The sequence below is a fragment of the Hyperolius riggenbachi genome, chromosome 3, assembly GCF_040937935.1.
Source record: "Hyperolius riggenbachi isolate aHypRig1 chromosome 3, aHypRig1.pri, whole genome shotgun sequence".
Lineage (NCBI taxonomy): Eukaryota > Metazoa > Chordata > Amphibia > Anura > Hyperoliidae > Hyperolius > Hyperolius riggenbachi.
The window spans coordinates 351,047,643-351,068,826 of NC_090648.1; the positions used below are offsets into that span (position 1 = coordinate 351,047,643).

Genomic DNA, 21,184 nt, shown 5'->3' on the forward strand with positions numbered 1-21,184 from the left:
CAGGTCGGGATGTCATGAGAGGTATGTAATATGCGCTAATCATCATTCATCACCTGTACAAGGCGCTCCTCCTCCTCCGGGCATAGCTCACCCCTCTGCCTGCTTCACTCCCGCCTGTCTCTACGGCAGCCACTGCACTCCCATCTCTGCTGCCTGCGGCCTCTGCTGCTCAGTCACTGCTCACTACTAACCCCACCCATCAGCCCAGGCCACACCCCCGTGCACACCTCACTCTTCCCATACAGGTACCGCCCACTACTAGCCACAAGACTCCGCCTACAAGACCTTAGCTACGCCCAATACAGGCGACATAGCTGCTTGCCCTGAATCCGCCTTAGCGGCATGTGGGACGTGATTCCGGAAATTACTATGGAGTTGTCACGTGATGTGTGAACTTGGTCTCGCTGCCGGAAGTTAGGGACGATCTGCTGCTCCCTCATGGCGGTCGTGAAGCGCTGATTGCCTGCATGGAGCTGGTAAGCTGCGGGCTCTGTGTGTCCCTAAACAGTGTGGGTATAACACGGCTGTGTCTGTGCAGGAGGGTGCACAGGTATGCTGCAGATATTATGAGCACGGGCGCCACGTGATGGGAGAAGCTACATGTGCGGCTGGAGAGAGGGGCTGCCTATAGGCTGGGGGTACTGATGAGCACACTGTATAGGCCGGGGGCAAACCCCCATGTCCGCAGTGATCCCTATGTGATGGTTTACAGTGCAGTATGCATATAAGGACAGGGCAAGTTGCACCACTAGCCTATGTGTGGCAGCAATCAGAAAGTTATGACCCTCTGCAGCAATATTAAGTCACCTTAGAAATGGCCAATCAAGCATATGCAAGTCTCACATGATAAAGATGATGTCCTGCCAGATCTTCAACACCGTGTACCGGTGTTCTTATTCTAACTCTATGTCCACTTGGATAGTGGAGATTTCACATCAGCACACAGGCAGCTAACTGGGGTTGAAAAGGTTAATGCTGCTGATGGGTATTATGGGGTTAATGTCTGCCCTGCATGACTTTGCACATGCTCAGTAGCATTTGTATGCTATTCTGTCGGGTATGCTAAAATGTTGGAACACCGGAGATGACATGTGACATGATGAAATAGACATGTGCATATACAGTGACAAGCATACAGACACTTATGCTGCGCTCCTTTTTCCCTGCTCGAAGAGTTTTTAATTAGTTATAGAACTGACAGCTTTTCTCCAGTCAGGACTCGGCTCACTGATAACAAATTACAGCTAAAACACTTTCATAAGCAGATACCTTGGCTCTTCACCAGGGCTGTGGAGTCGGTACAAAAATCCACCGTCTCAGACTCCTCAGTTTAGGATTGCTCCGACTCCTCTAATTTGCATATTACAATCTTGTTGATTGAAAGTAACATGAAACTCGTCTCTTAACTGCCAATGCTTAGGAATTTTAAAAGACAACGGAAGTGAGAAGGATATGGAGACTGCCATATGTATTCCCTTTAGTCATAGACTAAAACTAGTCCTTGGTAAGAGTACTTGTAAAAGGTACAGGCCGGAACAAAGAACATCTATCAGGCCCTAGGCAATGTAACTGTGTGAGCAGCAGATCGTCCCTAACTTCCGGCAGCAAGACCAAGTTCACACATCACGTGACCACTCCATAGTAGTTTCCGGAATCACGTGATGTGCAGGTACTCTACAGGGGAATAAGGAGATTCTTCCATGTTCAGATTGTGCATGAAGAATGTGTAATAGAGGAAGAATCTCCTTATTCCCCTGCAGAGTACCTGCACATCACTCTTACATGTACCCAGTCACATTGCCTAGGGTCAGATCCATGTTCAGATTGTGCATGAAGAATGTGTAATAGAGGATCAGGCCCTAGGCAATGTGACTGGGTACATGTAAAAGTGATGTGCAGGTACTCTGCAGGGGAATAAGGAGATTCTTCCTCTATTACACATTCTTCATGCACAATCTGAACCACGTTTATGGGTGATAGACAACACCTCTGTGTTCAATGTGCACAATATTCTCAGTGGATTCCCTGCAGCTCTGTGGAGAGTGCACATGTAGAGTATAGTACTACTGTGTAACAAAGTAAACCTGAGACAGATGAAATTAAAGTTTTATACATTACTGGGGCTTCCTCCAGCCCCCTTCAGGCTAATCAGTCCTTCGCTGTCCTGCTCCGCCACCTGGATCTTCTGCTATGAGTCCAGGTACTTGAGCCAGTCTGGCGTAGTGCGCATACACACACTCCGCCGCCGGGAGCATACTACACCTGCGCAGCACTGTTGCGCAGGTGCAGAACGCTCCTGGCTTTGGAAGCGGCATGCGGCCGGACTGCGCTGACTGGCTGAATTACCAGGACTCATAGCAGAAGATCCAGATGGTGGAGGTGGACAGCGAGGGACTGATTAGCCTGAAGGGGTCTGGAAGAAGCCCCAGGTATGTATACAACTTTTCTTTTCATCCTTCTCAGGAATCATTTAATTCGTAGTCCCCAAACCAAATTTTAACAACATATGAAATTATTTGATTTCATGAGCAAAGAGAGTGTTTACATTTGCATAAATCAGAATCAACGCAAAATTCTTTCCATCTCATTGACCATCTCTATTAGTGACACGGCTACACATCAGGCTCAGGCTGGACTTCAGCTCAGCATTTAACACCATCTGCCCCCGCATACTCCAAAACAATCTCATGGCACTGAATGTCCACCCCACCCTTCACCTATGGATTACACACTTCCTGACCAACAGGTCCCAAGCTGTCAAACTGGGGGATATCTCGTCCCATCCCAGGACAACAAACACAGGGGCCCCACAAGGCTGTGTCCTGTCACCGATCCTGTTCTCCCTCTATACGAACAATTGCAGATCCACTGTGGACTCGGTAAAAGTAATCAAATTCGCTGATGATACCACCATTGTTGGCCTTATAACAAACAATGACGAGCAGGACTATCGTCGTGAGGTCGACAGAATTTCAGTGGTGTAAGGAGAACAGGCTGGTCCTCAACACAGCCAAGACCGTGGAGCTGATAGTGGACTTCAGGAAGAAGGCGCCCACTCCACCACCAATCTACATTGATGGCACAGAGGTCGAAAGAGTGGCTAGCGTCCGCCTTCTGGGCACTACCATCTCTAGGGACCTGAGCTGGAAGGCAAACACCACCTTGACCCAGAGGAAAGCACAACAGAGGCTGTTTTTCCTCCGCCAACTGAAGAAGTTTGGCATGGCCCAGGAGCTGCTGATGAACTTCTACACAGCTACCATTGAGTCCGTCCTCTGCTCATCCATCCTAGTCTGGTACGCTGGCTCCTCCAACAGCGACAGATACAAGCTGCAGAGGGTCATTAGATCGGCGGAGAGAATCATCGGTAGACCTCTCCCCTCGCTCGACCTCCTCCACAACTCCAGATTACGCTCTAGAGCACTGAGAATTGCCAGCGATCCCTCACACCCGGGACACCGCTTTTTCAGCCGGCTCCATTCAGGCCGCAGGTTTCGTGCCATTTACACCAGAACTACGAGGCATAGAGACTCCTTTTTCCCCTCTGCCATCAACCTTCTGAACTCCCTTCATCTCTAATGCCACCCCCCCCCCCCCCCCCCCAAAATGCTACAGTTGCCGACTGAAGGACTGTCTAGTTTAAATCTGTTTAAACTGCACCCGGCAGACTACCGCTATACCGCTGCACATCTAACTATTAATATGTACCACTGAGTATACTGTGTGTTTTTGTATGACTATGCCTTATAATGTATGATTGTATGACTACGTTTTTTTTTTTTTTTTCTCTTTTGTTGATACTATGCAAATTTCTTATGTTGATACTACACTCAATCTCTCTCTGAGCAATTGTATGTGCCAAACCCAATTCCGTGGCGATTAAAAGATTTCTGATTCTGCTTCTGATTATACTTACAGCATAGATGTTATGTAGTATGTATGAGATTCCTGTGTTCACCTCATATATACAGTCACAATCAGATATGTATATCTGACTTTAAAAATACGGGAACTGCTTTATTGAAGCAGCACAAGTAACTAATTTTGATTGGTTTATTTAATTTTTGTGGACTAAGCACAGCTATTACTGTATGTATAAATTATTTATGATGACTATAATCTTAGAAATAGAACATTTTATCATATTTTCTATTATATTTAAAGTTTAAATTCATTAGGAGTCGGTGCATTTTTTCCCCACTCCGACTCCAGGCACCCAAAATTGCTCCGACTCCACGACTCCGCCTCCACAGCCCTGCTTTTTACTGTGAGAGGAAAAGATGAAAAGGTCAATAGTTTATGTATTTTCACTCTGGGACTCGGGGACACTGCAATTGAGCAGAGGCTATGAAGCATTAAATCTGCTTTGTTAGGGCCCATTCACACTAGAGCGTTTTGCTGCGATTTCGGCAAAACGCTCAAACGCTAGCGCTTTTTAACCACTTAAAGAGACTCCGTAACAAAAATTGCATCCTGTTTTTTATCATCCTACAAGTTCCAAAAGCTATTCTAATGTGTTCTGGCTTACTGCAGCACTTTCTACTATCACCATCTCTGTAATAAATCAACTTATCTCTCTCTTGTCAGACTTGTCGCCCTGTGTCTGGAAGCCTGCCAAGTTCTTCAGTGTTGTGGTTCTGTGATGCATCTCCCCCCTCCAGGCCCCTCTCTGCACACTGTCTGTGTATTATTTAGATTAGGGCAGCTTCTCTCTTCTCTCTTATCTTTTACAAGCTGGATAAATCCTCCTCTGAGCTGGCTGGGCTTTCACATACTGAGGAATTACATACAGGCAGAGCTGTCTGTACTCTGCAGGAAGAAACAGCCTGACACTTCAGTGGAAGATAGCTGCAGGGGTAAAGAAACACACAAATGATCTCTTGAGATTCAAAAGGAAGGGTGTATACAGCCTGCTGTGTATGAATGTATTTTCTATGTGTGGACATACTGTACATCAACCTACTTCCTGTTTTGGTGGCCATTTTGTTTGTTTATAAACAAACTTTTTAAAACTGTTTTTAACCACTTTTAATGCGGCGAGGAGCGGCGAAATTGTGACAGAGGGTAATAGGAGATGTCCCCTAACACACTGGTATGTTTACTTTTGTGCGATTTTAACAATACAGATTCTCTTTAAGCCCTCGGTCGTTTTCACTTTATGCATGCAAGCAACGTTCACCTCCCATTCATTAGCCTATAACTTTATCACTACTTATCACAATGAACTGATCTATATCTTGTTTTTTTCTGCCACCATCTAGGCATTCTTTGGGTGGTACATTTTGCTAAGAGCTACCTTACTGTACATGCATTTTAACAGTAAGAATAAGAAAAAAACTGAAAAAATTCATTATTTCTCAGTTTTCGGCCATTATAGTTTTAAAACAATACATGCCTCCATAATTAAAACTCACGTATTGTATTTGCCCATTTGTCCCGCTTATTTCACCGTTTAAATTATGTCCCTATCACAATGTATGACGACAATATTTTATTTGGAAATAAAAGAGCATTTTTTCCGTTTTGCATCCATCACTATTTACAAGCTTATAATAAAAAATGTTTTTTGAAATATTTCGTCTTTACATAGATATTTAAAAAGTTTAGACGCTTAGGTAAATATTTGTGTGTTTTTTCTTATTGTAATTTTTTTTATTATTAAACATTTTATGTGGGTATTTTTGGGAGGGTGGGATGTAAATAGTATTTGTTTGGGGTAAATATATGTGCATTTTTATTTTTTTACATTTAGATGTAGTTTTACTTTTGTGTTGAGCTTTTTTTGCATTACGTCTCTAAGCGTACAATGTACGCTTAGAGGGACATAGGGGTCAGAAAAAGCGAAGCTTCCGGGAGAAGCTGTCGCTTTTTCTGCGGGAGAGAGGAATCACTGATCGGGCACCATGGCCCGATTCATTAATACCTGGGCTAATGAATCCGTGGCCGGGAGCGCACGTCCTCCTTGACGTAGAACTACGTCAAGGAGGACAAAGTGGTTAAAAGCGCTAGTGTAATTAAACCCTATGGGCCCGTTCTTACTTGGGTGCCTGCAAATCACCCAAAAACGTCAAACGCGTCGCCTGCACCATTTTCATGCGATTTCCCAGCGATCGCGTTTCAGTGCTATAGAAGCGCTAAATGCGATCGCGGCAAAATTTTTCTGTGTGAAATCGTGGAAAAATCACTCCTGCAAAACGCAGGCAAAAATCGTCAGCGTTTTGTGTTTATAAGTGTGAATGAGGCCTAAATGTTTATGCATATAATAAAACCTAGAGATATCTAAAATAGTGATTTTTAGGAGTAGAAGGACATATCCAATTGTTTATCTCATTAGTTTATTTTCATCTCTGGTTCACTTTAACTACTTGAGGACCGTAGGCTTTACCCCCCCCTTAAAGGGAAGGTTCAGGGAGGGTGGGTAAAAAATCAAAATCAATTTCCACTTACCTGGGGCTTCCTCCAGCCCGTGGCAGGCAGGAGGTGCCCTCGCCGCCGCTCCCGGTGGTCTCCGGTGGCGCGCCCGACCTGGCCAGGCCGGCTGCCAGGTCGGGCTCTTCTGCGCTCCAAGGCCCTGAACTTCTGCGTCCCACGCCGGCGCGCTGACGTCATCGGACGTCCTCCGGGCTCTACTGCGCAGGCGCAGAACTACTGCGCCTGCGCAGTAGAGCCCGGAGGACGTCCGATGACGTCAGCGCGCCGGCGTGGGACGCAGAAGTTCCGGGCCTTGGAGCGCAGAAGAGCCCGACCTGGCAGCCGGCCTGGCCAGGTCGGGCGCGCCACCGGAGACCACCGGGAGCCTGCGGAGCGGCGGCGAGGGCACCTCCTGCCTGCCACGGGCTGGAGGAAGCCCCAGGTAAGTGGAAATTGATTTTGATTTTTTACCCACCCTCCCTGAACCTTCCCTTTAAGGACAAGACCCTTTTTTTCCATTCAGACCACTGCAGCTTTCACGGTTTATTGCTCGCTCATACAACCTACCACCTAAATGAATTTTGGCTCCTTTTCTTGTCACTAATAAAGCTTTCTTTTGGTGCTATTTGATTGCTGCTGCTATTTTTACTTTTTATTATATTTATTAAAAAAGACATGAATTTTGTCAAAAAAATGATTTATTTTTTTTTTACTTTCTGTGCTGACATTTTTCAAATAAAGTAAAATTTCTGTATACATGCAGCACGAAAAATGTGGACAAACATGTTTTTAATAAAAAAAAAAACCCATTCAGCCTATATTTATTGGTTTGGGTAAAAGTTATAGCGTTTACAAACTATGGTGCAAAAAGTGAATTTTCCCATTTTGTAGCATCTATGACTTTTGTGACCATCTGTCATGATTCATGAGGGGCTAGAATTCCAGGATAGTATAAATACCCTCCAAATGACCCCATTTTGGAAAGAAGACATCCCAAAGTATTCACTGAGAGGCATGGTGAGTTCATAGAAGATTTTATTTTTTGTCACAAGTTAGGGGAAAATGACGCTTTGTGACAAAAAAGAGAAAAAAAAAAAGTTTCCATTTCTGCTAACTTGCGACAAAAAAAAAAAAAAATGAAATCTGCCACGGACTCACTATGCTCCTCTCTGAATACCTTGAAGTGTCTACTTTCCAAAATGGGGTAATTTGTGGGGTGTGTTTACTGTCCTGGCATTTTGGGGGGTGCCTAATTGTAAGCACCCCTGTAAAGCCTAAAGGTGCTCATTGGACTTTGGGCCCCTTAGCGCAGTTAGACTGCAAAAAAGTGCCACACATGTGGCATCGCCGTACTCAGGAGAAGTAGTATAATGTGTTTTGGGGTGTATTTTTACACATACCCATGCTGGGTGGGAGAAATATCTCTGTAAATGACAATTGTTTTTTTTTTTTTTTTTTTTACACACAATTGTCCATTTACAGAGATATTTCTCCCACTCAGCATGGGTATGTGTAAAATTACACCCCAAAACACATTATACTACTTCTCCTGAGTACGGCGATGCCACATGTGTGGCACTTTTTTGCACCCTAACTGCGCTAAGGGACCCAAAGTCCAATGAGTACCTTTAGGATTTTACAGGTCATTTTTGTTTCAAGACTACTCCTCACGGTTTAGGGCCCCTAAAATGCCAGGGCAGTATAGAAACCCCACAAATGACCCCATTCTAGAAAGAAGACACCCCAAGGTATTCCGTTAGGAGTATGGTGAGTTCATAGAAGATTTTATTTTTTGTCACAAGTTAGCGGAAATTGATTTTAATAGTTTTTTTTCACAAAGTGTCATTTTCCGCTAACTTGTGACAAAAAATAAAATCTTCTATGAACTCATCATACTCCTAACGGAATACCTTTGGGTGTCTTCTTTCTAGAATGGGGTCATTTGTGGGGTTCCTATACTGCCCTGGCATTTTAGGGGCCCTAAACCGTGAGGAGTAGTCTTGAAACCAAATGTCGCAAAATGACCTGTGAAATCCTAAAGGTACTCATTGGACTTTGGGCCCCTTAGCGCACTTGGGGTGTAAAAAAGTGCCACACATGTGGTACCGCCGTACTCAGGAGACGTAGTATAATGTGTTTTGGGGTGTATTTTTACACATACCCATGCTGGGTGGGAGAAATATCTCTGTAAATGACATGTATATTTTTTTTTTTTTTTTTTTTTTTTTTTTACACACAATTGTCCATTTACAGAGAGATTTCTCCCACCCAGCATGAGTATGTGTAAAAATACACCCCAAAACACATTATACTACTTCTCCTGAGTACGGCTATACCACATGTGTGACACTTTTTTGCAGCCTAGGTGCCCAACGTCCTATTCACAGGTCATTTTGAGGCATTTGTTTTCTAGACTACTCCTCACGGTTTAGGGCCCCTAAAATGCTTGGGCAGTATAGGAACCCCACAAGTGACCCCATTTTAGAAAGAAGACACCCCAAGGTATTCCGTTAGGTGTATGGCGAGTTCATAGAAGATTTTTAATTTTTGTCACAAGTTAGTGAAAAATGACACTTTGTGAAAAAAAAAATAAACATCAATTTCCGCTAACTTTTGACAAAAATAAAATCTTCTATGAACTCGTCATACACCTAACGGAATACCTTGGGGTGTCTTTTTTTTTTTTTCTAAAATGGGGTCACTTGTGGGATTCCTATGCCACCCTGGCATTTTACGGGCCCAAAACCGTGAGTAGTCTGGAAACCAAAGGTCTCAAAATGACTGTTCAGGGGTATAAGCATCTGCAAATTTTGATGACAGGTTGTCTATGAGGGGGCGAATTTTGTGGAACCGGTCATAAGCAGGGTGGCCTTTTAGATGACAAGTTGTATTGGGCCTGATCTGATGGATAGGAGTGCTAGGGGGGTGACAGGAGGTGATTGATGGGTGTCTCAGGGGGTGGTTAGAGGGGAAAATAGATGCAATCAATGCACTGGGGAGATGATCGGAAGAGGGTCTGAGGGGGATCTGAGGGTTTGGCTGAGTGATCAGGAGCCCACACGGGGCAAATTAGGGCCTGATCTGATGGGTAGGTGTGCTAGGGGGTGACCGGAGGTGATTGATGGGTGTCTCAAGGTGTGATTAGAGGGGGGAATAGATGCAAGCAATGCACTCGCGAGGTGATCAGGGCTGGGGCTGAGGGCGTTCTGAGGGTGTGTGCGGGTGATTGAGTGCCCTAGGGGCAGATAGGGGTCTAATCTGATGGGTAGCAGTGACAGGGGGTGATTGATGGGTAATTAGTGGGTGTTTAGGGTAGAGAACAGATGTAAATGCACTTGGGAGGTGATCTGACGTCGGATCTGCGGGCAATCTATTGGTGTGGGTGGGTGATCAGATTGCCCGCAAGGGGCAGGTTAGGGGGTGATTGATGGGTGGCAGTGACAGGGGTTGATTGATGGGTGATTGACAGGTGATCAGTGGGTTATTACAGGGAAGAACAGATGTAAATAATGCACTGGCGAATTGATAAGGGGGGGTCTGAGGGCAATCTGAGCGTGTAGGCGGGTGATTGGGTGCCCGCAAGGGGCAGATTGGGGTCTGATCTGATGGGTAACAGTGACAGGTGGTGATAGGGGGTGATTGATGGGTAATTAGTGGGTGTTTAGGGTAGAGAACAGATGTAAACAATGCACTTGGGAGGTGATCTGACATCGGATCTGCGGGCGATCTATTGGTGTGGGTGGGTGATCAGATTGGGGGGCAGGTTAGGGGCTGATTGATGGGTGGCAGTGACAGGGGGTGATTGATGGGTGATTGACAGGTGATCAGTGGGTTATTACAGGGGGGATAGAGGCATACAGTACACAGGGGGGGGGGGGGGGGGGTGTCTGGGGAGAATCTGAGGGGTGGGGGGGGTGATCAGGAGGGAGCAGGGGGCAGTTTAGGGCATAAAAAAAGAATAGCGTTTACAGATAGTGACAGGGAGTGATTGATGGGAGAATAGGGGGGTGATTGGGTGCAAACACTGTTCTGGGGGGTGGGCAGGGGGGGGGTCTGAAGGCTGGGGTGGGAGATCAGGGGGGCTGTGGGCAAAAAAAAATTGTGTGGTGTATACTCACTACTGCTTCCTCCTCGCTGGTGGTCTCTGGAACAATGAGACCACGAGGCGAGGAGGAAGCATGTATAAAGCACTTTGTTTACCTAAAAGTGCTTTATACACTTAATTTAGCTGGATTCCGGATTTCCTCCGCCCGCCGGCGCAGCTAATTGGCCGGGGGCTGGAGTCTAAGTCCCCGGCCATCGATCTCCGGCGGAGGATTGCATCACGGATGACGCGATCGCTCCGCCCATGCCCGTACAAGGACCGCCGCCTCTGTGCATGCGGCGGTCCTTACGGGATCCACTTTCCGGCCGCCCCTGTGCAGTGGGCGGTCGTTAAGTGGTTAAATGTGTAAGCTGTAGCCTCCCAGCCCCTTATGGTGCTGTATGCTATCATGAATAATTGTGTTGCTGTAAGATATGAGTAAGGGTGCTCATACATCACTCCATTTTGGAGATCAACCTTTTGATCCGATAATTTAATTTGTGTTTATGAGAATCGGTACCGTAGCATGGCCAATCATCTGATCGATATCTGGCCACAATCGGTCCAAAGGATTGATTGGGGATGATGGAAGATCTTGGTCTCAAGGGCTTGATCGGGTACGCAGTGGTAATAACTTTTGATATTGCGATGGAGTGGCACTAGTACTATACAATCACTCCTAGATTTATTAAACTGGGATAAATGTCGCCTTTTATGAGTCAACACACCACGCTATGTATAATGTGTAGCCTAAGCTTTTTTTTTTTTTTCATCTATCTGCAGTTATTACAACTACAGTTTTCGGTGTCTATAAGTCCTTGAGTACCTTGATAAACATGGCCAACTGCAGATACGTGACCTTCACAGTATGTTAGTCATTAGCTGGTGACGTATCTTTTACCAGGATCATGCACCCTTGAATATATAGATTGAAGTTTTGGCACCTTGCCATGTTTTGGTTTGTTTCTAGAGTAGTAGCTTGCCAGTAAGGCCTGGAACCCACTGAAATCAGCAAACGCGAAACGCTACCGCTAGCGTTTTGTCTGAGCGGTTTGCAAGCGGATTCATGCGCGTTTTCGATCGCGTTTTGCAACATTGTATTTGTTTGCTCAGCGGTTGCGTAGCGTTTTGCGTTTTTATCCTGATTGGTCCTGTGAATTATTTTTCATTTTGTTACAGTGTGTTGAACCGCAAAACGCTAGCAAAACCGCTCAGTTTAGGTTTTGCTGAGCGTTTCCGCTAGCGTTTCAATACTTTACATTGAAGCGCTAACGCTCCCAAAATGCTGCAGGTCCTGCGTTTGCGTTTCTGGGAAACGCAAACGCTCCTGTGGAAGTTGCCCCATCCATTAACATTAGCCCAGCGTTTTGGGAAAGTGCTAGCGTATCGCAGCACTGCCAAAACGCTGCCAAAAGCGCTCCTGTGGGTTCCAGCCCTAAGGGTGTATTTCTTAAAGGAGAACTGTAGAGAGAGGTGTATGGAGGCTGCCATATTTATTTCCATTTAAGCTACACCAGTTACCTGGCTATCCTGCTGATCCTCTGCCTCTAATACTTTCAGTTATAGACCCTGAACAAGCATGCAGCAGATCAGGTTTTTCTGACAATTTTGACAGATATGACAAGATTAGCTGCATGCTTGTTTCTGGTGTGATTCAGCCACTACTTTAGCCAAATAGATCAGAAGGGCTGCCAGGCAACTGGAATTGCTTAAAAGGAAATAAATATGGCAGCCTCCATATACCGCTCACTACAGTTCTCCTTTAATGATTTGAGTTTCTTTTTCCAGGAGACAGTACCTAACTTGGGCTAGGATTTGTCTCCTGGAAAAAAAAATAATTAGTACATATGTTAACCTGTGAACTACACATCTAGAATTTAAATAAACAGCCCGGGGAATTAAAAGGAAGTTGGCAAAATCAGTTTCTGTATACGTCTCATTTAACCCTTTCTAATCCAGTGTCAGACTTGGTCTGACGTTAGATTATTTCCCTCTGGCTCTAATGTTGGACATAGTCCAACAAGAAGAAATATGGCAGCTGCTACAGGTGTCCTACTCTGTTCTAGTCAGGCATGGTATCAGCCCCTGCAGATAAGTGAGCTGATTTGGGCTGCTTGCACCACCACTGGATCAAGTCTGGCACAGCATCAAGCTATTCAGAACCAAGTGTGGGACACCTTGATCTCCTTCGGTACTACGCTGTGCCGCTAAATTACATATGACCCTGGTGCGCATGCTATGTGTGGCAGAGCTACACTGCCTGAGCTCTCCCCCACCCTTCATCCGGTTGCCTCCTCATGCTAGTGCAGATAGGATGTTTATAAAAATCCTTACCCTTCCGCACACATGCCAGAGGGGACGGGTTCACCGCCAAATTTACCGTTGGGGCATCAATCTTTGACAGATTCAATCTCAGTGATCGGATCTGCGTAGGAAAATTGCATAGTATATGGGCACTAGGGATGCATTTCCAACTTAGCGTTTTGAGCTTCTAATGTAACAGAGACTTGTCACCGCTTCTGGCCGCTACCTTCCACATCACTCCGATACTTCCATCTTCAGGCTTTGAAGGAGAAAGTATTGGAATGATGGAACACCATGTGCAGTTCACAGGTTTAAAGCCTCCATTTCATTCGAAAACAACATTGAAAGTGTGGTTGAAAATGACAAAGTTGATAACAGTTAAGGTGTCATGGACACCTTAACTGTTGGCCGGTGGGCTTGGATTGGATCCTGGGATTCCTAAAGGCAAGCTGGAAGAAAGTACTTGTACAGTGTCTCTAAACATATCCAAATTACACTGATAATATCAGTGGAGCTATTTTGATATCACTTCAGCTGTACAGCAGAAATCTACATATGCACTTTAGCAAATGGTCAACCAAAATTATTGTTTTCATTATTTTGAGCCCAGTTCCCTGGACATGTGCAGTACCAACATTCTGCTTGTGTTCCCACCTAGCCACTAGAGATGGGCAATGAGATGCTAATAATTCTGACTGACTGCAAATTGTACGCAGCCTGGCATTGGGTCAGTCAAATACATTTACTGACAGTTTGGTCCAATGCTGAGCTGCATACTATTTTCCTTAAATTTATTTGCATGTTAGGCAGAATTCTGAACACTGTCCAGCTTTAGAGATACTATAAGAAGTCTTCTGGTTCTCACATCATTGTATTTCAGATACTTTTCTCTGAGCTTGGAGATCACCAGTTTTGTGCATAGGTCTGGATTTGGAATCCTGCTTACCTCTTCTTGAACACAAATTAGTGATAGCGCCTCAGTTTCCAGTGCTGGTGCAGTCATTGGTTTGTTAATGGCAAAAAGGGTTGGGTCAGAGAGCCTGCAGTCCTTTTAAGTGTCTGTATGAAGGCTGAAAAAGGAATTCGGATTGCAGGGGGGAGAATTTAAAGGACAACTATAACAAGGATATGAAGGCTGCCATATCTATTTCCTTTTAAACAATACCAGTTGCCTGGCTATCCTGCTGATCCTCAGCCTATCTTACTTTTAGCCATAGACCCTGAACAAGCATGCAGCATCTCAGGTGTTTCTGACATTGTCAGATCTGACAGGATTAGCTGCATACTTGTTTCTGGTGTGATTCAGATGCTACTGCAGCCACATAGACCATCAGAGCTGTCGGGCAACTAGTATTGTGTAGAAGGAAATTAATATGGCAGCCTCTATATCTCTCTCCTTACAGTAGTCCTTTAAATTATAACCTTGCTAAATAACCTGTAAATGTCTACTGAAAGCAGAACTCAAGCCCAAGCTGTTTTCGTTTTTAATAGAGTAAGGAAGTTGGAACATTGGCCACTTTTTTTTTTTCATTTGTCTTTATCCTCATCTGCATAAAATTTACCTCCCTTCATTTTCTCATTGATCCTGCATTCCAGCGGTTCTGGAGGTGTGTTTAGCTTCTAAGGGTACAATGGTTAATTTGCATATATTCAGCAGTGGTGCCTGGGAGACATCTCAAGCTCACTCCAACCTGAATTATCGCAAATTCTTTCTGTTTTAGGAAAGCAAACTTTTGTTTTTCTTAACATCTTAGTAAGGGGGCTTTTAGGACCATTGTAGTCCCTTACACACCCCAATGAGTTCTGGGTCACCATGAGCTTGCTGGTTAGTCTGTGCCTCTCGGATTTACAAGCCCTACTCCATAGTGCCAAATTAATCCATGCCATGCACTGATGAGGATCAAACAATCCGAAACAGCCTGTATGCATGTTGGATTATTATGGCTCTGTACACATTAACAAGCTGACACATCATTGCATTCCAGCGGTTCTGGAGGTGTGTTTAGCTTCTAAGGGTACAATGGTTAATTTGCATATATTCAGCAGTGGTGCCTGGGAGACATCTCGAGCTCACTCTAACCTGAATTATCGCAAATTCTTTCTGTTTTAGGAAAGCAAACTTTTGTTTATCCTGTATCTCTGACAGCAAGTAAAAGTGTTTTCTCAGTGGAGGCAACTGTTAGGCCTGGTGCACACCAAGCGGTTTATGAGGCGATCCGCAAACCGCTGCCGCCTGTGAAAACGCTTGGCTAATGTATTTCAATGGGCTGGTGCACACCAGCGGTTTGCGGTTTTTAGCAAATCGCAAACGTGGGTCCTGCAGCACTTTTGCGGGTTGCAGAAGCGTTTGTCTCAATGTAAAGTATAGGAAAAGCTCAAACCGCTCTGGAAAAACGTTAGATCAGAGCTGTTTTCCAGGCGTTTTTGTTACATTCGCTGTTCAGTAACAGCTTTTACTGTAGCAATATTTGTAATCTGCTACACAAAAACGCTCCAAAAACCGCTAGGCATGTTTAGAAAACGTCTCTAAACATGCCTAGAATCGCTCTGAAATCTGCTCCAAAAACCTCTAGCGTTTTGAGGATCTGCTAGCGATTTTGGTGTGCACTGGGCCTTAGAACCTCAGATTAGAAAGATGGCTTTTTGGTCCTTTGTAGCTCTGTAGCTCCTTACACACTCTTAGGAGTTTTGGATCACCAGGAGCTGGGTAATCTGTAACCTCACACATGGTTAGATATACAGTGCTAAAGTTGTATGTTTTTTCTGTATCCCAATTGGAGAGATTCACTTCTCTCTCTTCATTGTGTGACGTTGTCAGTGAGGTAGGATGTAAGGGAAATTTTATTTTTCCTTCCAGAGATTTAAATGAGTGTAAACATGATTGCAATGGTTACATTTTCCTACTATGCAAAACAGAAAACCTTTGAGTGGATTTGCATTGGAAAGTGGAACACTACCCATACTTCTATTTTTCTTGTAAGGATGAATTTTATAGTTGTCCATATAAACACTTGTGGACGATTATTACTGTATTATTATTTCGAGTACTATTTTGTATTTCTTTAGAGCTGATATCTAATGACCATGAACCATTATAGTAAACTAGTGACTTAGCCTGTTTAAAAAAACAAGCTAGGTCTGTCACTAATACCGGCGCGTACGCCTGCCCCTTCTGGCCCCGTCCTCCTCCGGCTTTATGCAGTGTCTCTGCTTCTGTCCCTGCACATGCGCAGTGCAAAAAAGCACTGACACTGGGACGGACGCAGGGACATTAGGGCTTTATTATATAGGATATCTGAACATGGAGGAATATTAGCCTTCCCTGTTAAGTGCTGCAAAAAAAAAATAGTGCTGATATTTTTTCAGGCCTAAGGAGTTCAGTTTATGAAACCTCGCACTCCCACATTCCAATAGGGTCCACTCCAGGTACCCAAGCTTGCTTCAGCTCAGACTCCACAGCCCTGCATTTTTTGCAGCACTTCACAGAAAACATTAATAACAATTCATCCCTGCCTGCAGTGTAGTCCTTGCCATGGGCATCATTTTAATATCCCTAAAATAGCAGGGCTGTGGAGTCGGAGTCGTGGAGTCGGGCAATTTTGGGTTCCTGGAGTCGGAGTCAGGAAAAAATGCTCCGACTCCTAATGTATTTGTAACTGTAATTAAAATAGAAAATATGATAAAATGTTCTATTTCTCAGATAATAGTCATTAAAAATAATGTATATATACAGTAATAGCTGTGCTTAGTCCACAAAAATGAAATAAACCAATCAAAATTAGTTACTTGTGCTGCTTCAATAAAGCAGTCCCCGTATTTTTAAGGTCAGATATACATATCTGATTGTGACTGTATATATATGATGTGTACACAGGAATCTCTGATATATACTAAATAGCATCTATGCTGTAAGAATAAAGCCTGATGTGTAGCTGTGTCACTAATAGAGATGGTCAACGAGATGGAAATAATTCTGCACTGATGCTGATTTATGCAAATGTATGCACTGTCTTTGCTCATGAAATCAAATAATTTGATATGTTAAAATTTGGTTTGGTGACTACAAATTAAAGGGTACCTGAGACGGATGAAAAGTAAAGTTTTATATATACCTGGGGCGTCCTCCAGCCCCCTTCAGGCTAATCAGTCCCTCACTGTCCTCCACCACCCGGATCTTCTGCTATGAGTCCTGGTAATTCAGCCAGTCAGCGCTGTCCGGCCGCATGCCGTTACCACAGCCAGGAACATTCTGCACCTGCGCAATAGTGCTGCGCAGGTGTAGTATGCTCCTGGCGGTGGAGTGTGTGCATGCGCACTACGCCCGATTGGCTCAAGTACCTGGACTCATAGCAGAAGATCCAGGTGGTGGAGGAGGACAACAAGGGACTGATTATCCTGAAGGCGGCTGGAGGAAGCCCCAGGTATGTATAAAACTTTAATTTCATCTGTCTCAGGTTTACTTTGTTACACAGTAGTACTATACTCTACATATGCACTCCCCACAGAGCTGCAGGGAATCCACTGAGAATGCTGTGCACATTGAACACAGAGGTGTTGTCTGTCACCCATAAACCTTGTTCAGATTGTGCATGAAGAATGTGTAATAGAGGAAGAATCTCCTCATTCCCCTGCAGAGTACCTGCACCTCATTCTTACATGTACCCACACTTACATTGCCTAGGGCCTGATAGATGTTCTTTGTTCCGGTTTGTACCTTTTACAAGTACTCTTACCAAGGACTAGTTTTAGTCTAAAGGGAATAAATATAGTAGTCTACATATCCTTCTCACTTCAGTTGTCTTGTAAACTTCCTAAGTGTTGGCAGTTAAGTGACGAATTTCATGTTACATACTTTTAATCAACAAAATTGTAATATGCAAATTAGAGGAGTCGGAGTCGGTGGATTTTTGGACCGACTCCACAGCCCTGTAAAATAGTTCAATGCCAATTTGGGGGCTGCAGTTAAATTACCAGTTTTAGTTGGGAGAAAATGAGTGGCCAGAGGAAACCCACACAAACACGGGGAGAGCATACAGAGTCCATGCACATGGCTTATATGTAATTTGGTTTTGGATACTATTTCAATTGCATTTGTACAATTGCAGGAATTGTGTAAATAAAGTATAATTTCAAGTACAGGTAGTCCCCGACTTACGAACTACCTGCCGATACGAACGGCATGGATTCTGTGTTTCCACTGGAACAAGTCATAACATTTTTTTTTTTTTTCGAATTGGACTAGTAGTTTTTGAGAAAATTGATTTTGAAAAAAATCAAAGAAAAATGGCTTTTAGGCCTTGTTCACATTATAGGTGTTTTTGTAAAAATGTAAGTGCGGGCAATTTGCAAAATCACCCTGAAACCGCTTGTGCAATGATTCTCTGAGAGAGTTCATATCTGAGCGGTTTGTTTGCGGTGCTTGGGCCATTTTTGATGCGATTTGCCTCAATGGAAGGTATAGGAAAAATGCAAAACGCTCACAAATACATTTTTTTTTTTTTTAATTGGATGTTTTCACTTTCACTAGTGTCCCTTTAATTCAGACTTGGTAACTTAGAAGCCCATTTTTAAAGTACATCTGATGTGACTCTATGTATTGAAAATGTGAGGAATAAATAACTTTTTGCTAAATATCTTACCACTGCTCGCTGCCTTTGGGGTCCCTCCCATTCTTCGGTTTGCTCCATTTTATTATTGGCCAGAAGTGCCTGTTGCCATGTATGGGCACATAGACAGTGGGCATTTGCAAGTTCCAAACCGTGCATGCCTAGTAAAAGGAAGCTCTTCCTTCTGCTGGCATGGGCCGGTTCTGAACCCCTCATGCCCATTGTACACATGCTGCCTATTAGTTTTTCACTTTTTTTTATATTTTATGTTTTTCCTTTTTTATTGTAGGCCACTTTCACATGCTCAGGGTGTGTTGCCTTTAACAGTCGTTAGACAGTTGCAGGATTAAGTGCTGTACAGACATGCTTTTTGACTGTAGTTGTGCCACATGTTATAGGACCGCATGAAATGGTCTGACACACACCACACACACACGCACACACTCCTCTGCTGCCTGGATCCTGCGCAGAGCACTCCCCGGCTGGGCTGTCCTGAATGGCTGAATTACTGGCAATTAGCTGAGGATCCAGGTGGCAGCGGAGGATGACGTGTGACCGATTACCCTGAAGGGGCTGGAGGAAGCCCCAGGTACAGTACAGACACACCTCATTCAAAGAGTTTTCTTTATTTTCATGGCTATGGACACTGAAGGTAACCAAACTATGAATTACCACATGTAGAAGTATAGTACATAACCAAAAAGTGTGAAACAACTGAAAATGTCATATTCCAGTTTCTTCAATGTAGCCACCTTTTGCTTTTATCTCTGCTTTGCACACTCTTGGCATTCTCTTGATGAGCTTCAAGAGGTAGTCACCTGAAATGGTTTTCACTTCACAGGTGTGCCCTGTCAGGTTTAATAAGTGGGATTTCTTGCCTTATAAATGGGGTTGGGACCATCAGTTGCGTTGTGGAGAAGTCAGGTGGATACACAGCTGATAGTCCAACTGAATAGACTGTTAGCTGCTTTTTTGTTGCCATAATACAAATTCTAAGTAAAGACAAACAAACAAGTGGCCATCATTCCTTTAAGAAATGAAGGTCAGTCAGTCTGAAAAATTGGGAAAACTTTTGAAAGTGTCCCCAACTGCAGTCTCAAAAACGATCAAATGCTACAAAGAAACTGGCTCACACGTGGACCGCCCCAGGAAAGGAAGACCAAGAGTCACCTCTGCTGTGGAGGATAAGTTCATCCGAGTCACCAGCCTCAGAAATCGCAGGTTAACAGCAGCTCAGATTAGAGACCCAGGTCATTGCCACACAGTTATAGCAGCAGACACATCTCTAGAACAACTGCTAAGAGGAGACTGTGAGAATCAGGCCTTCATGGTAGAATATCTGCTAGGAAACCACTGCTAAGGACAGGCAGCAAGCAGAAGAGACTTGTTTGGGCTAAAGAACACAAGGAATGGACATTAGACCAGTGGAAATATGTGCTTTGGTCTGATTAGTCCAAATTTGAGATTTTTGGTTCCAACTACCATGTCTTTGTGCGGCGCATAAAAGGTGAACGGATGGTATCTACATGCCTGGTTCCCACCATGAAGCATGGAGGAGGAGGTGTGATGGTGTGGGGGTGCTTTGCTGGTGACGCTGTTGGGGATTTATTCAAAATTGAAGGCATATTGAACCAGCATGGCTTCCACAGCATCTTGCAGCGGCATGCTATTCCATACGGTTTGCGTTTAGTTGGACAATCATTTATTTTTCAACAGGACAATGACCCCAAACACACGTCCAGGCTGTGTAAGGGCTATTTGATTAGGAAGGAGAGTGATGGGGTGCTGCGCCAGATGACCTGGCCTCCAGTTACCAGACCTGAACCCAATCGAGATGGTTTGGGGTGAGCTGGACCGCAGAGTGAAGGCAAAAGGGCCAACAAGTGCTAAGCATCTCTGGGAACTTCTTCAAGACTGTTGGAAGACCATTTCAGGTGACTACCTCTTCAAACTCATCAAGAGAATGCCAAGAGTGTGCAAAGCCGTAATCAAAGCAAAAGGTGGCTACTTTGAAGAACCTAGAATATGACAATATTTTCAGTTGCTTCACACTTTTTGGTTATGTACTATACTTCCACATGTGTTCATTCATAGTTTGGATGCCTTCAGTGTGAATCTACAATGTTCATAGTCATGAAAATAAAGAAAACTCTTTGAATGAGAAGGTGTGTCCAAACCTTTGGTCTGTACTGTATGTATAACTTATTTTTCTTTATCTCGGGTACACAATCGTTTACGAACGATTCTTCATCTGAACGATTGGAAATGATCGTTTGGGGCCACTAATGGACAACATCAGATAAATTAAATCCTTGGTTAGATTTTTTTTTTTTGTCCAATAGTGGTCCCAAATGATCAATTCCCCACGTTCTTACTACTAATTGTTTGTAAATGATTATAAAAATTGTATCGTTAGTGGCCACCTTTAGACGGGGCATATGTATACTAGATGTAGTCAACAATTGACTAAATGTAGTTAACGATGAATCTGCGTAGCTGGTTTATACTTAGCACAAATGTCTTGGCTTTTTTTTTTCTCTGCAGTACCTCCATTAGGACAGAAAAACTCCGGCTTCGAGCTGGATCCACACGGTTTCTCCAGGTGACCTTCAACCTCCATCACTGCCACCCTCTGATGGTTTCCTGAGTCCACCTAGTTTGGCGCAGTGCTTCTTTGGGAACAATGGTGAAGTACTTTCTAGGCATGAATGAGCTGAAGAGCTCATGGGACCAAGTGTTCACTGCTTTTTGGCAGCGCTATCCGAATCCACACAGGTAA

General features: G+C 44.1%; 2 protein-coding genes across 4 annotated transcripts in view; one reads left to right on the forward strand and one right to left on the reverse strand.

Annotated features, from left to right (window-relative positions):
• The window catches only part of RAB24 (RAB24, member RAS oncogene family), a 34,279-nt gene extending 33,453 nt beyond the window's left edge, over positions 1 to 826 (reverse strand). Inside the window, exon 1 of one of the 3 annotated variants that reach the window (XM_068277070.1) lies at positions 808 to 826. The gene's annotated coding sequence lies outside the window, so the exon portion shown is untranslated. Of the gene's footprint in view, positions 1 to 53; positions 204 to 807 lie in introns of those variants that run through there. The other 2 variants (XM_068277068.1, XM_068277069.1) reach the window with 2 other exon arrangements.
• The window catches only part of PRELID1 (PRELI domain containing 1), a 45,110-nt gene continuing 24,254 nt past the window's right edge, over positions 329 to 21,184 (forward strand). Inside the window, exons 1-2 of the mRNA XM_068277067.1 lie at positions 329 to 476; positions 20,950 to 21,180. Of these exons, the coding sequence (XP_068133168.1) occupies positions 21,089 to 21,180 (92 nt within the window). The 5' untranslated portion in view covers positions 329 to 476; positions 20,950 to 21,088. The remainder of the gene's footprint in view (positions 477 to 20,949; positions 21,181 to 21,184) is intronic.